The sequence below is a fragment of the Xenopus tropicalis genome, chromosome 7 (assembly GCF_000004195.4).
Source record: "Xenopus tropicalis strain Nigerian chromosome 7, UCB_Xtro_10.0, whole genome shotgun sequence".
NCBI lineage: Eukaryota > Metazoa > Chordata > Amphibia > Anura > Pipidae > Xenopus > Xenopus tropicalis.
The window spans coordinates 29536967-29553727 of NC_030683.2; the positions used below are offsets into that span (position 1 = coordinate 29536967).

The 16761-nt window shown below is 39.0% G+C and overlaps 1 protein-coding gene across 2 annotated transcripts in view; it reads left to right on the plus strand.

Moving 5' to 3' along the window:
- Nucleotides 1–16761, plus strand: part of sema4g (semaphorin 4G) — a 145441-nt gene that overhangs the window by 57788 nt on the left and 70892 nt on the right. For both annotated transcript variants that reach the window (XM_031906658.1, XM_002938721.5), the window contains exons 4-5: nt 2561–2623; nt 4149–4247. In XM_031906658.1, coding sequence (XP_031762518.1) covers nt 2561–2623; nt 4149–4247 — 162 coding nt within the window. The remainder of the gene's footprint in view (nt 1–2560; nt 2624–4148; nt 4248–16761) is intronic.

Here is a 16761-nt window from a genome sequence, read left to right on the forward strand (position 1 = left end):
CTAAAGATAATCAATCACAAATTCTGTCCGTTTCAGAAATAAACAAGTATGACTATACTTGAACTGATAAAAACCTGGTCTATGGCCAACATAACATTTCACTATTTCCCTCTCAGCAATCTGCTTCGCTACGTGCAGCTTTGTGTTAGTGTGTGTTAATTTAAAAACCATTATCTCTGGTAAAACACATGTACAGACAGTTATCAGTAAATGATCAGCATTGTCTATTTGGGCAGTGGCACACGTGGAGACTTGTTGCCCACGACTAATTTCCCCATAATGCCATCCCACCAGCAAGAATGTAAATCGTCGATTCGGTTGGCCGAGGTTGCTGTGCAAGGAAACTTTGGCGACTTCGGGAAACCGAAGCGTCATGTATGCCATCCCACCAGCGATTTAAATTCTTGCCGGTGGGATGGCATCTGTAGTGGTGACAAGTAGCTGCTACTAGTAGCTCCATGTATCCTCACCCTAATACATTGTCTGTGGCCAGACAAAGGGAGCACACTAGTGATGTGTGACAGGTGGGTATTCCCTTAGGTCAGGCAGGCTAGGGTTAAAATGTGGGCTACTTTTGTGGGTTTGGGTTGGGTGCAGGTCAAACTGAGGAAGTACACTCTTCCTCTGCTCCAGAATAACCCACCCTGTACCCATGTCTTTCCTTTTCCCTGTCTTTTCAATTTTCCTGTCTTGAAGCCTTAGACACATGCAGAAGTAGCATACAGAGCGGAAAGATGTGGATACAGGTTGGGTGTGGATTAAGGTTTTGCAAGTTAGGATTGGGTGCGGGTTAAGGTTTTGCGTCTTAGGGTCAGGTGTGGGTTGAGTTTTTCCTGAGCACGCACCAGTGTATGTAACCTGTCAACTATCAACATCTGACTCCTATACCTAAGAGCAGACCATCTATGTATCTTAATTATGGGACTATATGTTCTTTGAACTGACTCTGGGAAACCCAGATGTACTGATCCTCCCATTTAGCCACATACAAATTAGCGTAAACTGAAGCGAATTTGCTGCCCATTATTGTACCATGTTTTTGTAGAAGAAATTGACCGCCAAGCATGAAATAATTATGTGTAAGTATAAAATCAATGCTGGACACTAAAAACTCTTGAAATTCATTAGTATATATACTTTCAGATCTAAGCCTATCTCTAATGGCCTCAATGCCCCTAGTGGGTTAATGCACCTGTAAAAAGAGGAAACATCACATGTAATCCACCAAAAGTATCCTTCCATTCAATACTCTCTACTGTAATAAGTAGATACATAGTGTCACAAAGATATGCCCTTTGTTTAGATACCAATCCTTGTAAATAAAAGTCCACATATTCAGGCAGGTTGCTGGTGACTGACTCTTTACCCGAGATAATCGGTTTACAATTTTAGATTTGAGTGCATTTATGTATGATGGTACATGGATTGGTGCAGGATTTTCATACCTGCCCAAATATCAGTCAGACAACACGTTAGGGGCCCCATGTTGGGGCTTAAGATCATATTCATGAACTGCCTCAAAATACTACATTCAACTACAATTGCTTATAACTTTGAACCTAATTGAAGGAAATGTAATCTTTTCATATACAATTGGTCAGAGCGCTCTTCTGAGCATTATTCTAGTTTCCAAGATATTAGCAGTTTTCATACTTATATATGAAGCAACAGTGTTCCCTTAATATAAATTGCAAAAGTGCTCAGAAAGACTGCTGTGAGCAATTTTACTTTCATTTTGTTCTGGGTTTTCCATGTTTATGAAAAAGTTGTTTAGAATTTTTTCCATTGTACAAATATCAGTTTTTGGGTGGAAATCCCCTTTAATCAGTATGGTGGTTAATTGGGGTCTCATGCTACTGGAAATTATGGGGTAGAACCGGGGAGAGAGCGTTGATTAAAAGAGACTAACTTAATTACTTGGAACAATTTATAGAATCAAGTTATTCCAGATAGGAATTGCTGCCCATGCATGTTTTTTACTGGGGGGCATTGTTCTATTGAGTCAAGGGGGCGATATGATCTATATCAATGATCCAGGCTTAAAGGCTAGTTCTGGTTGCATAAAAACCAGGTGTACTGCCGAATAGAGCCTCCTGTAGACTGTCAGTCCACATAGGAGCTACAAAATAGCCAATAACAGTCCTTATTTGGCACCCTCATGAACATTTTTCATGCTTGTGTTGCTCCCCAACTCTTTTTACATTTGAGTGTGACTCACTGGTATAAAAGGTTGGGGATCCCTGCTCTATATAATAGTGATAAGCAGATTGGTGGGTTTAGATTACAGGTAAATGTAAGCTCTGTACGTTAGGTTGAGTGGTAGATGCATGCAGTACTAATATAGAAGGGACTATTTCCCCTAAAGCTTTAACCTTTTTCTACCTCCTTGGACACCCCCTAGATTAGCCTGGGCACAGACTGTTATGAAAAATTTAATAGGCATGGGATTGGTTCAAGGGTTTTTTGTTTGTTTTTTTAATATACCTGCTGATCACTAGATCGGGATTACTAATGATTACTGAAATATTCATAACAAATGTCAATTGTTTTCTTCTTTTAGATCCCATGGGAAGTTACTGCACAAAAGCACGACGAATGCATAAAAAAAGGCAAAAACAACCAGGTATTCACTTTTCCCTATTTCAAGTTTGCAAACAGTGCCTTATAAATTAATTTTAATGTACTTATAAGTAGTGACTAGTCAGAGCTAATAACTAATTCACGGTTGTGTTTTGGAGGGGAGGTAAAGGAGACAGAAAACACAAGTTAACCTCCTCCCCATAATTTTGTAGGTAATAATAAACAATAATTGATGCTGGTTTCACTCTGGGCTAACAGTTATCATTAGCTTTAAAAATGGCTGTGGGCATGCAGTTACAAAAGCAAAGTCAGGCTTCAGTTCCCTATCAGGTCCCCCTAGTTACTGATTGGTTCCTATCCCACAGTGCTGCAGCCCCCTGCATAGCCTGGAAAAGGAGGGAGCAGGAAGTGGAACAGATGGGCGGGACTAGTACGTTTTTTTTTTAGAGAACATTTCAATAAATCACCCCAAAAACACAATTTTTTTTTTTAAACCATATTCCTTCTATATTTAGAAGAGTATAATGTACTGGCACATTCTTGCTTTTTTTTTTACACAATATTTCTCTTTTAAGGGAGTGATAGGATGAGAAGGACTATGGCAAAAGAGTTCAAATCTAAGAAGTGAATTCTGAAACAAATATATGCTTTGGCCAGAGAGTTTGACTGATTTGTACCATACTGCTTTATCGTCTAGGCTTGTATGTCAGGTTGACAGTCACAGCTCTTCTGCTAGCTAGTGTATGGCCACTGGGGTTATAGGCCTTTTTGGGTGAAGACACATAGAGCTACAAGTAGCAGCTACTTGTCATGGCTACAGAAATAGACAATACTGATTATTTACTGATAATTTACGTGTGTTTTAGCAGAGGCAATTCTCTGTATTGTCTATGGCAGGGTATTTTCTGGTGTTAAGTAGCTGTGAAAAAAGTAGCTATTACTAGTAGCTCTGTGTGTCTTCACCCTTAGTAGCTGTGACAAGTAGCTGCTACTAAGCAGCTCTGTGTGTCTTTGCCCTTAACTATAGCCCCTTTGTCAACTATAACAGAACCAGTGTGGTTATGTTCAGTCCCACATTCCATAATGCTAATTATTAAAAAGTTTGTTTGCTTTGCTATTACTTTAATTTTAGAATCAAATTTCTGCGTATTTTTATAGCCCAACTGCAGCGAAACTATAAAAAAAACTACAGTACAGTTTTGTTAGGCTTCACTGTACAGCTCCTGGGTGCCAATAATGCTTGGAGACATCACTACCAGGGCATTAAAGTGTCCTGCACGGAATATTAATAACTGGAAGATTATATGGCATTACCCCCCAACCCCCTAACTTGTCCTATAATTCTGTCTGTGTGGTGTCTGGAAAATGGAGTTCCCACCCCCCCCCACTTTTTTAGAGTCCAAATAAATATTTCACTGCATCCATTCAACCTCAAAGAATTGCGCCACCTTTGTAAAGTTCTATATGAAGCCATCCCTGTTTAATGTAAGATTAGCATGTCACCTAACTAGCAGGATTTAGTGCTTCGCTCTCAGAATGTAATCATTCCTTTTTTCTTCTCTTTGCAGACAGAGTGCTTCAACCATATAAGGCTTCTGCTTAGATTTAATGAAACCCACCTGTATGTCTGCGGAACATATGCCTTTTCTCCCCTCTGTTCTTTTATTGTAAGTAGTGCTGATTCCATACATGTATATGATTGGCTGTTTTATGGCTCATAGAAATAAATGGAAGAGCCACTCATAGATGTTTTAGGGATTGTTCACCTTTATTTTAACTTTTAGTGTGATGTAGAGAATGCTATACTGAGACAACTTGAAATTGATCTATATTTTGTGTTTAACTTTTTGTTAAGCAGCTATCTGATTGCTAGTGTCCAATATAACCTAGCATCCAGGCACTGGTTTTAAGGAGACAAGAATTTGAACAGAGGAGGGCCAAAATAGAAAGAAAAGTAATACAAAGTAAACCATAACAATAAGATTGTAGCCATACAAAACAATAATTAGTGATCCTCATTTGACAGCTACAAAGAGTCAGGAGAAAAAAAGCAAATACAAAATAAAAAATTAAGACCAACTGAAAAGTTGCTGAAAATAGGCATTTTTTTTTTTATAACATACCAAAAATTAACCTGAAGATAAACTGTCTCTTTAAAGGAAGCTTAATGCTAATTTTTTTTACCTTTCGAAAATGGTAAAACACATTTTATATATATATATATATATATATATATATATATATATAACAACATGCTTAGAATAGAAATAATAAGTGACCCCTCATATGTTAATGCATATGGCAAATCTATGTTTTCTTTTACTTGCTATTTACCTTTTTTACCTATTTATCTTTGTTCTCTGTGCTGCAGTTGTATGAGAACAGTAGATACCTTGACCTCCCAGGCTAAACCAGATGAACGACTTGTAGTTGGCTACAACTTGCAGGATAAAATTAGGTTTCCATACAGACTGCAGTGCAGACTGCTCCTTAAAGAAACAATGAGTTTTATTTTTCTTCTGTCACAGGTAGCTTGCCAGTTAATAAAGAAAGGATCACTGACTTCACTTGATTAACATACAAGTTAATCATGGGGTTTATGTTTTTCCCATAAGGAGCATATCACTGACCATCTCCCACAAACCATTACAAGTTAATCATGTGGTTTATGACTTTCCCATAAAGAGAGGGTCGCTGACTGTCTCCTACAGACAATTATATGTAGTTTCTCTCTTTCATATATATTGAGAGAGGGGATCGCCAATTTTGTCTGCCACAGATTGTTACAAGTTAATTATGTGGTTTATACTTTTGCCATAAAGAGAGGATCACTGACTTTTTCTCCCCCAAACAGACAATTACATGTGTATCATGTGGTTTATGATTATCCCATAAAGAGGGGATCATTGATTTTGGCTCCTTCAAATAGGCAGTTACATGTGGTTTCTCTCTTTCATATATATATATAGAAGCAGGGAGGTTCACTGGTTTTGAAACAAATGGTAAAAAAGTGGCCATACACAGGCCGATATAAGCTGAAGATGGACCGAGTCAGCAGCTTATCAGCCAGTATATGGGGCCCTCAGACAGCCCACCTGACCAATATCTGTTGGAAAATCACCAGATATCGATCAGGCAGGTTTAAAAATCTTGACAGGGTGAGGACACCAAATATAGCTAGAGACAAGTTACATAATAGAAAAGTATTGCAATTAGGGAGAATTATTATAGGGAAGTGCACATTACTGCCGGTCACTAATTTAAGCTGCAGTATTCACATACAGACGTGTAACAAGCACATATTTGCTGTAGTAGAATGATGATCTTTTTTTGCCAAAGCAAATATATGTATAAGAATTTAACTTTAATTTAACTGGTTTATTTTTCCCATGGTTTCAAATTTTCATTTGCTGCATAATCGTAAATGCAGGGCATGTTACCTTTATCCAGACATAAGTTACATAGTTACATAGTTACATAGTTACATAGGGTTGAAAAAAGACCATTGTCCATCAAGTTCAACCCATCCGAGTAAACCCAGCACACAACCTATACTAACCAATCTATACACTCACATACATAAACTTTATATATATACAACCAGTAATACTAACTGTAGATATTAGTATCACAATAGCCTTGGATATTCTGCTTGTTCAAAAACTCATCCAGGCCCCTCTTAAAGGCATTAACAGAGTCTGCCATTACCACATCACTAGGAAGGGCATTCCCCAACCTCACTGCCCTCACCGTGAAAAACCACCTACGCTGCTTCAAATGGAAGCTCTGTTCCTCTAATCTATAGGGGTGACCTCTGGTGCGTTGATTGTTTTTATGGGAAAAAAGAACATCCCCCAACTGCCTATAATCCCCTCTAATGTACTTGTACAGAGTAATCATGTCCCCTCGCAAGCGCCTCTTTTCCAGAGAAAACAACCCCAACCTCGACAGTCTAACCTCATAGCTTAAATCTTCCATCCCCTTTACCAGTTTAGTTGCACGTCTCTGCACTCTCTCCAGCTCATTAATATCCTTCTTAAGGACTGGAGCCCAAAACTGCACTGCATACTCAAGGTGAGGCCTTACCAGGGACCTATAAAGCGGCAAAAATATGTTCTCATCCCTTGAGTCAATGCCCTTTTTTATACAAGACAGCACTTTATTTGCTGTAGTAGCCACAGAATGACACTGCCTGGAATTAGACAACTTGTGATCTACAAAAACCCCTAGATCCTTCTCCATTAAGGATACCCCCAACACACTACCATTCAGTAGATAGTTTGCGTTTATATTATTCCTACCAAAGTGCATAACTTTGCACTTGTCAACATTGAACCTCATTTTCCAGTTTGCTGCCCAGTTTTCCAATTTTGTCAAATCGCTCTGCAAAGCGGCAGCATCCTGCATGGAACTTATAGTTTTGCACAATTTAGTGTCATCAGCAAAAATAGAAACAGTACTCTCTATGCCCACCTTCAGGTCATTAATAAACAAGTTAAAAAGCAAAGGACCAAGGACTGACCCCTGCGGTACTCCACTAACCACACTGGCCCAATTAGAAAATGTTCCATTTACCACCACTCTTTGTACTCTATCCTTCAGCCAGTTTTCTATCCAATTACAAATATTATGTTCTAGGCCAATATTCCTCAATTTGATCATTAACCTTCTGTGCGGTACTGTATCAAACGCTTTAGCAAAATCTAAGTAGATGACATCAACTGCCATTCCAGCATCAAGGTTCCTGCTCACCTCCTCATAAAAGGCAACTAAATTAGTCTGGCAAGATCTGTTACGCATAAAACCATGCTGGCACAAACTAATAGTATTGTGAACTGCAATGTATTCAACTATCCTATCCCTTATTACCCCTTCCAGAAGCTTTCCTACTACTGATGTCAGACTAACAGGCCTATAGTTTTCAGGCTGAGAACGAGATCCCTTTTTAAATAACGGCACCACATTAGCAATCCGCCAGTCTCTCGGCACCATGCCAAACCTCATAAGTATTAGAAGCAGATTTTAGAATATAATACTGCTCTGTTACAATAATAAACTACAGATAAAGAGAACCAAAACCGCACTGAGAAGTGGGTGCTTGGTATGGCTAGTGGGACTGCACAATCAATATTTTGGGGAAGCAATGCCAAGCTCAGTCTCTTCAGCTACTGTAAACCTTAACTGTAGACATCCATCTGATTACTAAGCTCTCTGAACAGTTTTGTGCAAGGCGACAAAGGTAGTATAACTTGTAATAAATCTGAACTGATCCATCAATATATTTGAATGGAAGTGAGAGAGATGAGATCTCATCACTTTCTGATCTGAAGATACCTTATACTCATAGTAGGCAGTGCCAGACTTATATATTTGTATGTGACCTGGGACCTGTTATCCACAATGCTTGGGACCTCGGGTTTTCCGGATTAGGGTTCTTTCCGTAATTCAGATCTCCTACCGTAAGTCTACCAAAAAAATTATTTAAACAGTAATTAAAGCAAATAGGATTGTTTTGCCTCCAATTAATTGCCGCCATTAATAATATCTTAGTTAGGATCAAGTACAAGGTCCTGTTTTATATTTTTTAAAATGTAAATTGTTTGATTAAAATGGAGTCAATAGGAGATGACTTTTCTGTAATTCGGAACTTTCTGGATAATGGGTTTCCGGATAAGGATACAGATACCTGTAATTAGTATCAGCTACTTGTCACAGCTACAAAATGGCAGAAATACCCTGCCATACACAATATTGAGAATTGCCTCTGCTAAAGATGTAGATGTCATGTAGAGATGGTTATAAGTAAATTATCAGCATTATTTATTTTTGTAGCCACAACAAGTAGCTGCTACAAGTAATTCTGTGTGTCTTAGCTCTAAGGGTTCAGCAGGAGAAGCTAGTCACACATACAATTTGTGGCCACAGACCATCCACAGTATTCCTTGCTTGTCTGAATTTTTTCAGTGTAGTCTGTCTAGCAAATAATACATATAACATTATATATGTATGTATCCATATATATAATTATTTTTTTATATTTTCTGTAATTGTTATGCATGCTTCCTTAATATAGATTTGTGAATCCAAAGTTGTGTATTTATTTAATATTCTGTAAAGCAGTCCAGTTTTTTTTACATTAGATTCAAAATAGTCACTTTTGCACTGTTTGTGTGTTCGTGTGGCTGTACTTCCCTTGTGGCAAAAACAGCTGCACTGTCTTGGTTGTGGCTGGAATTTTAGACACAGAATCAGAGTCAAGAGTATGGTATCAGCAGATTAGAAAGGCTATCTGGTTGGAAATGAAAGGTTATCCAAGAAAGAGGAAACAATACCTCCCAGAGTTTAAATTATATAGATAGAATCTGATTTGACTGATATATTTAGGCCAGTGTACAAAATGAGAAAAAAAACAGGCAATAGTGTGCTATCTCTTTTTGAGATTTCAGTTCTGTGCATCTTTACTGAGCACATCTGTCTCATCATTATTTTGAACAAATAGGATTTGATATAGAAAGGGTTTGTTAATGAGACGGACTATATTTCCTTCAAATCAAGTGTCAGGCTTGCTGTATTTGAATATAAATCTCTTTTGTGCTTGGCTTGAAACCAAGCTTGCCGCCCGTCTCTGTTCTTTTATGTTATGATTCCTGTAACCTGTCATGTTAGATGGAAACAAACTCAGTATCTGACAGAAGACATGCTCTGATTTCTTAAGTAAACAGCGGCTGCACTAAAGACCTGGCTAATAAATATGTGTTTAAATCTATGTGACTGGCCCATCTGATTAACAGTGTGTAGCAATTCAGTAGCTAAAAGCCCTTTAGATATCATTTATAGATGGAGCACAGATACAATACATTTTAATGTTGCCTTTGGCTTAAAATGAAGCAAAATGTCATGTTTCTCTGACTGAAGGTTTAGTTGCCCTTTATAAGTAGTCCCCTAAGGTTATAGCCAGCTAAGTGGGTCATATTTACAGCTGTTTCCCTCTCCTAGTTAGAGTATTCTCCTGGCAGTTCAGTAACTGACCAGTAGACGTCATTGTTCTATTCTATAAAGTGGGAAGCCAACATGTGCTCTGCCTTTTTCTTTGGATTCCACCTTCCTCAGAGGTGGAGGCAGGTTAGATCCTGAGTGGAGCCAGTAGATGAAGCTAGCTGGAGGAAAGTTTAGTTATGGCTTATGCTAGGTGTGGGAGATAGGACTATTGTAGCTCACCTAACTTCAACTTGAAGGGCCTAATACTTGGGAGTTGCATGATTTGTGTGTTGTAGAGAGTTTCCTGGATTAAAGCACTGCTGCTATTACCTTACAGCAGCGGTCCCCAACCTTTCTTACTCGTGAGCCACAGTCAAATGTAAAAAGACTTGGAGAGCAACACAAGCATCATAAAAGGGTGTCAAATTAGGGCTAAGATTGGCTATTGTAACCTCTATGCTAGGGATCCCCAACCTTTTAGACCCGTGAGCCACATTCAAATGGAAAAAGTGTTTGGGAGCAACACAAGCATCGGAAATGTTCCTGGGGGTGCCAAATAAGAGCTATGATTGGCTACTTAATTGCCCCTATGTGGACTGGCAGCCAACAGAATGCTCTGTTTGGCATTATACTTGGTTTTTATGCAACCAAAACCTGCCTCCAAGTCAATAATTCAAAAATAAGCACCTGCTTTGAGGCCACTGGGAGCAACATCCAAGGGGTTGGTGAGCCACATGCTGCTCATGAGCCACTGGTTGGGGAACACTTCTCTATGCACACTATCAGCTTACAGGGGCTTTATTTGGTATCAAATCTTGTTTTTATTCAACCAAAACTTGCCACCAAGTCAGGATTTCAAAAATAACTACCTGGTTTGGGGGCACTGAGAACAACATTCAGGAGTCGGTGAGCAATATGTTGCACTTGAGCCGCTGGTTGGGGATCACTGCCTTACAGTATATTTAAAGGAAAACTATACCCCCAGAATGAATACTTAACCAACAGAGAGTTTTGATCATATTAAGTGGCCTATGAAGAAATCTTACCAAACTGGACTATATATATTAGTAAATATTGCCCTTTTACATATTTTCCCTTGAGCCACCATTTGTGATGGCCTGTGTGCTCCCTCAGAGATCACCTGACAGGAAATAATGCAGTTCTAACTGTAACAGGAAGTAGTGTGGGTTTGTTTGTGTACACCATGAATCGTATTATCCCAGGGGGCAGCCCTTAGTACTTAAAATGGCAATTTTCAATTTAGGATTAGTTGTACACATTGCTAAAAAAAACAAACAAACTATATTTTAAAACGGTTTATGTAGCTGAAGCAAGGTTTTGCATGTGAGATATTTATTAAATATATTGTTATAGAGACCTACATTATTCTGAGGTATAATTCCATTTAAGCAAAAGATTGATTCATGTTGAGCCATAATAGACTGGGTCTCTTAAAGGGACAGTAACACCAAAAAATGAAAGTGTATAAAAGTAATTACTATATAATGTAATGCTGCCCTGTACTGGTACAACTTGTGTGTTTTACTTAGAAAGACTACCATAGTTTATATAATAAAGCTTCTGTGTAGCCATGGGGGCAGCCATTTACAGGAGAAAAGGCACAGGTTACTTAGCAGATAACAGATAAAACCCCATTATATTCTACAAAGCTTATCTGTTATCTGCAATTGCCTGTGCCTTTTCTCCTTTTTCCCAGCTTCAATGGCTGCCCCCGTGTTGACATAGCAGCTCATTTATATAAACTATAGTAGCATTTTTGTTGCAAACTTACCAGTGTTACCAGCGCAGGGCAACTGTACATTATATTTTAATTACTTTAAAACACTTTCATTTTTTGGTGTTACTGTTCCTTTAAGATCCCTTCACTATAGTTAGTTAGGGCCTGTGGTGAAAATAAAGGTGGCCATACACGCACCGATAATATCGTACGAAACCTTGTTTCGTACGATATTCGGTGCGTGTATGGTATGTCAGCAAGTCGGCTGATATCGGCCGACTCGCCGATCGGACCAGTTTTAAAATTTTGATCAGGCGCCATAGAAGGCGCCTGACCAAAATCTCCCTTCAGCGCTGAATCTGCAGAAGGAGGTAGAAATCCTATTGTTTCTACCTCCTTACCTGCCGATTCAGCCCTGAATGGTGTGTGGTGGATCTGACCGATGGTCGCACGAAACATCGTCAGATCGCCACGTGTATGGCCAGCTTTAGGAGGAGCTGATAGGAATTGTACTTTAGTCAGCTGCACCTCTGCTAATATTCTTTTGTGATTATTGTTCATAGAAAGGTTTTTAGACTGACCGCATTAGTCAAAATGATTCCTTTTTTGTCGGGCTTGGTGAGCTGTTGGTTTCAGCCCCTTGGCATAAGCACTGAACCCTCAAATGCAAAAAATATCCCATTATATATCACTGCACCCAGTATGGAACAACTACACATCTGTGAGGGTGGGGGAGACAAAGCAAGGCTGTGACAAGTTACACAGTACAAGATAGCATGATTCCATGTGCAGTTCCACATGTGTGTGCTGCAGAGCCAAAGAGGACAAGTACTGGAGCCGTCCCTTGTTTACTCCAGCGGGTGAGATAATGCTGTTTGCTTTGTGTGGGCGGCTTTTTGTGTGGCTTGTTCATTCAGCAATCCCTTGGCTCTGTCTCTTTATTTGCTTCTAAAGACAAACTCAGGTGACTTATTTGGCCTCAAGTAACTTTGAGTTTGACCTCATTAAAAAAAAATCTAAAATATTCTTCTGTTTTTTTAACCTTGGTTTCCAGCATTCTCTTTTATACATATATATATATATATGTGCAATGTAAAGCAAGTTGCAACATCTAAAATGTGTAAAGCTTTTATTGTGACAGTTCCTGTTTTAGGACATTTTTTAATTCAATCAAGCCGAAAAGACTAGTTGTAATGTCATCAGACTGAGTATTAAAGTGTAAAAATTAGTGTATCACATTTCCTTACATAAATAGTTTGAAATACATATTTTTCCCTTTAACAAGCATGTAGTTTAATGTACAGAAAACGGTAATTACTGCTGGAACAAACATTTTATGTACTGCTGCCAAAATGATCATTCCCATAACTATAGTAAAGCAGTGGAGCTTACTGCAGCCCCTCCTCCCGTGTGTTTGTTGCTTAGCAACAAAATTATTCTGTCAGAATATGATCTCTCCATGCCTCTGCAGTTACTATCATGTGTGCTTTTGGGCATGTTTGGTACTATGAGCAAAGCCGTATGAGATCTGGTATTCAGAAAGCCCCAAAACATGGCAGTGCCATTTCCCATATTTAAACAAATAATTCTTCGTTTGACTGATTTGTTTTTCTGTGCACTTGTTCTAGTAGGCTTAAGGCAAGGGCTCAACAATGATCCCGGATCTGGGAAACAGTAACAGTGTCAGCAATGAAAGGGCAAGGGAAAGCCTGCAGCTCAGGCCATTACATTAGGCTTATTTCCCAGTTCCAGATCTAGCATTTTTAGCTTTCAACTTTGGGGTATAGGGTTACCACATTCCATTCTTTGCATGGCAGGGCCATAGAGTTGCCACATTTTCTGGCAAAAAAAATCCTTTATTTTTATCTTTAATCCCTATTGACTTTCATCTGCTATAACTTTTGACTGAAACATCCCACAAAATGGCAGAAGAAGCTTAACAAGTGCTCAACAAAACCTTTCTACTACCTTTCTATTAGAACAAATGTTCCTAAAGGATATATTGTTTAATAAAAAGGCGGTACAGGTATTTGTGATTACAGTTTAACTTTTCTCACCACCGTATCTACAGGCTGGCACCCTGGACCCAATGTCTATTTCAATAAGCACAGACATTTTTTCTGTGTTTTCTGCCTTTATTGTATTCAAGTTCCCCTGCTTGACAGTAGTCCTATAAGATATTTATTGGAGCAGTTGTGGGGGCCCACAAATTAGATTTTTGCCTTGGGCCCACTGGTACCTTAAATCTGACCTGGGCTTGGGGATGGCTTTGGGGGATGGAGTGATGGAATTTTGGAGGGGTAATGATGCTATGGGCAGGGCTACAATCCCTGGTCATGCTGGCAGAATAGTTTGAGTTAAAACCAAACAGGTTATATTAGGTAATAGTTAAAGGAGAACTGTCATTGATATTGGCACACACCCGAATTGTAAAAGATGTGTAATAATACTGTTTCATAAACAGGTTTATTTTGTTGCTTTCTTAACCTAACATTTTTTTCTCTAGATAATATCTCTGCCATGATGTTTGTCAGTATTTCATTGCAGATTGCAGATCATGATGGAATGAGCCTGTTAGAGCGAAGGAAATCTGTCCGTGACTCACAGCACCAGTGCGGTCAGAAATAAATGTTAGGTTAAGGAACTTTCTAATAAATAATATAATACATAAACTATATACTTTTGTTTATTATAATGACACATTTCCCTTTAACTTGATGATATTATAATGATGTAGCTTTAGTTCAATGGCGATTCATGGGCAATAGGTTATAATACTAAAATTATATTATCATAAAGAGCTCAAATAAATGAATGTGAGATGTTGCCACAAAGCTGGCCGTATACGTATAGATTTTTAAAAGATCTTTTCGTTTTCGTACAACCAAGCTTATCTTGATTCGATCATTTTACAGTACGATTTGTCCATCAATGAAAACAACTATTTCAAGTGATAGTTGGGCTCAAGCTAGGAAAAACTGTGGGTAGCTGCCTGCAGTTGGACAATGGACACATTATTGTGCACACTTACTTTATGATAATTTGGGGCTTTGTCAGATCACACTTATATTGGTTTTAAAAGAAAAAAAAATGTGTAAAATAGTGTTTCCTACAGCAAGAATTTTCATGGTTGCCCATAGGAAAGTACATTACAATTATCAGTCACAGATAGGGAAATGAATCTCCCCGAAATGCCATCCCACTGGCTAGAATGTAAATCACTGGTGGGATGGCATACGCGGCACATCGATTTGCCGAAATCGACGGCGTTGCCTTGAGAGGAAACTTCAGCGATTTTGCCGCTGCACATGCCATCCCACCGGCGATTCTAGCCGGTGGGATGGCATTTTGGGGAGATTAGTCGCCTGCGACAAGGGAGATTTGTCACGTGGCGACTAATCTCCCCGTCTGCTACGGCCCTTAAGGTGGCAGATTTCAATTACTAACTCAGGTCTTTCAGACTGATTCAGCCGCTGACTGATATCTGGCCTAAAATGACAAATCTCAGGCAGGTTTGACTTTTCCCATTCAGAATGGGGATTGCAGCGGCTTGATGATGCGGTCCTCCATCCAGTGGCCCATAAACCTGCCATTTTAATTACCTTGGCCATAGGACCAAGTTATTAAATTAGCCCGATATCACCTTAGGTGGGCGTGTCGAGAGGAGATCCACTTATATGGGGACCTTGCCATATGAGGGGATCTTACTGTGTATGGCTACCTTTAGTAGGCTCTACCTGTCCTTTATTGATTGGATGATTATAATATATACTTGTCATCACTCACCGTGGCTGCTCTATGTGTAGGGACTTTAAAATCCTCTTAAATGCCCAAGACTGTAGTCAGGTCATTACTTATCTTAACTGCACTGTCTGATGTTTGCAGTTTAAATAAGACTGAATTGCTCTGTGTGTCCATTTAAATGAAGTGATTTCTAAATGGGTTTGTATAGCCTTTTTGAATGCATTTTTAGGTCAGTTTAGGCCAATAATACTAATAAAGACTGTATCAAATTACCAATTCCCTCTGCGTCATGTTATAAGTAATGTCTAGTTATACATTATGTTATAGAATATTTATTATTAAGTAAAGTTTCTGTTTGTTCTTGAGTTATTTCTTTCCAATACATTTATATAAGTATCTACCACTTCAGCAGGTGCGATTATAGATTCCCCATGTCCCCTACTATAACCTAAAACTTTACTCCAGTCCCTTTTATTTTAGGGTTTTCTGGTTTCTGCCAGTACACTATTGAAGGTGCGGATAGTGGCATCTCTCTATAATCCAGTCTCTTGTCCTTTTATCAGTTTTGATTGATGGCACAATACATGAATAACTTTTTCATGATTTTTCACAGAAAAAAAAGTGCATCTACAGTTGTTTTACATTCCAGCAAATACAGGTAGCTAGCTGGCCCTAAAAAAGTGATAATACTGCAATAAATCAACTTTCAGCCACTGAGACTAAGATTACATACATATTGCAGAAGTAAAACTAAAATTTAATTGCTTGACTATAAGAAGTAAGGCAATTTGCAAGTTATGATGCAATTTGCCTTCTGTTTCTGAACTTAATTAGTATTGGACTCTGGGGCCTAGTTTCCTAGCAGTGGTTCTGTATTATGTATTATACTGTTTCTCAAACTTAGAGGCCAACTTTACTTGCAGTTCTTGTGTTGTCTATAGTGCATTGGTTCCCAAACTGTGAGGCTGCCCTGCTGGGGTAACTGGTGTCTGGAGCTTTGGCAGGGGACACAAACTAATGATTAATGGTGGATTTTTGTAACCGTAAATGTGGCCATATACTGAAAGGTTTGTTCGTTTGATGATATCGGAATAATCTGATCGTTGGACCATTGGGCCAAACTCTTAGATTGCATTGCAGGGATAGAGACCTTTGAGACTGCGTCAACGCATCTATGTACTCTTTGTCCCCACAGGATTTTTAAACCTGCTCGATCAACAGTTTGGCTCTTTTTTGGCAAGATCTCATTTGGGTAGGCCCGTCTGAAGGCCCCATACACGGGCCAATAAAATGCAGACTGTCAGCAGCTTTTATTGGCCTGTGTAAGGCCAGGCTAAGGGCCATGGCACAGGAGGAGATTTGTCACCCGCCATAAATCAGCACTGCTATGGGAGACAAATCTCCCAAAACCGCAAAGTTTCCTTGCGAGGCAACTTTGGGAAAATGAAGCAACACGTATGTATTCCCACTGGCGATTAACATTATTGCCAGTTTTGGGCAACGTCGGAAAAGTGAAATAACATGTTTTCTGACCAGCTATTTACACTATTGCCGATGGGAAAGCATTTTTGGCAGAGTAGTCGCCCATGGTAGAGCAGATTTATCAAGGCTGACATATCTCCCAAAGTGCCATAACCCTAAGGCGGTCCTGAACTGAAAGTCTGGCAACTACTGGCCTAATGTTATTTCCATCTTCTTCTACACTGTTTTAAAGTTCCAAT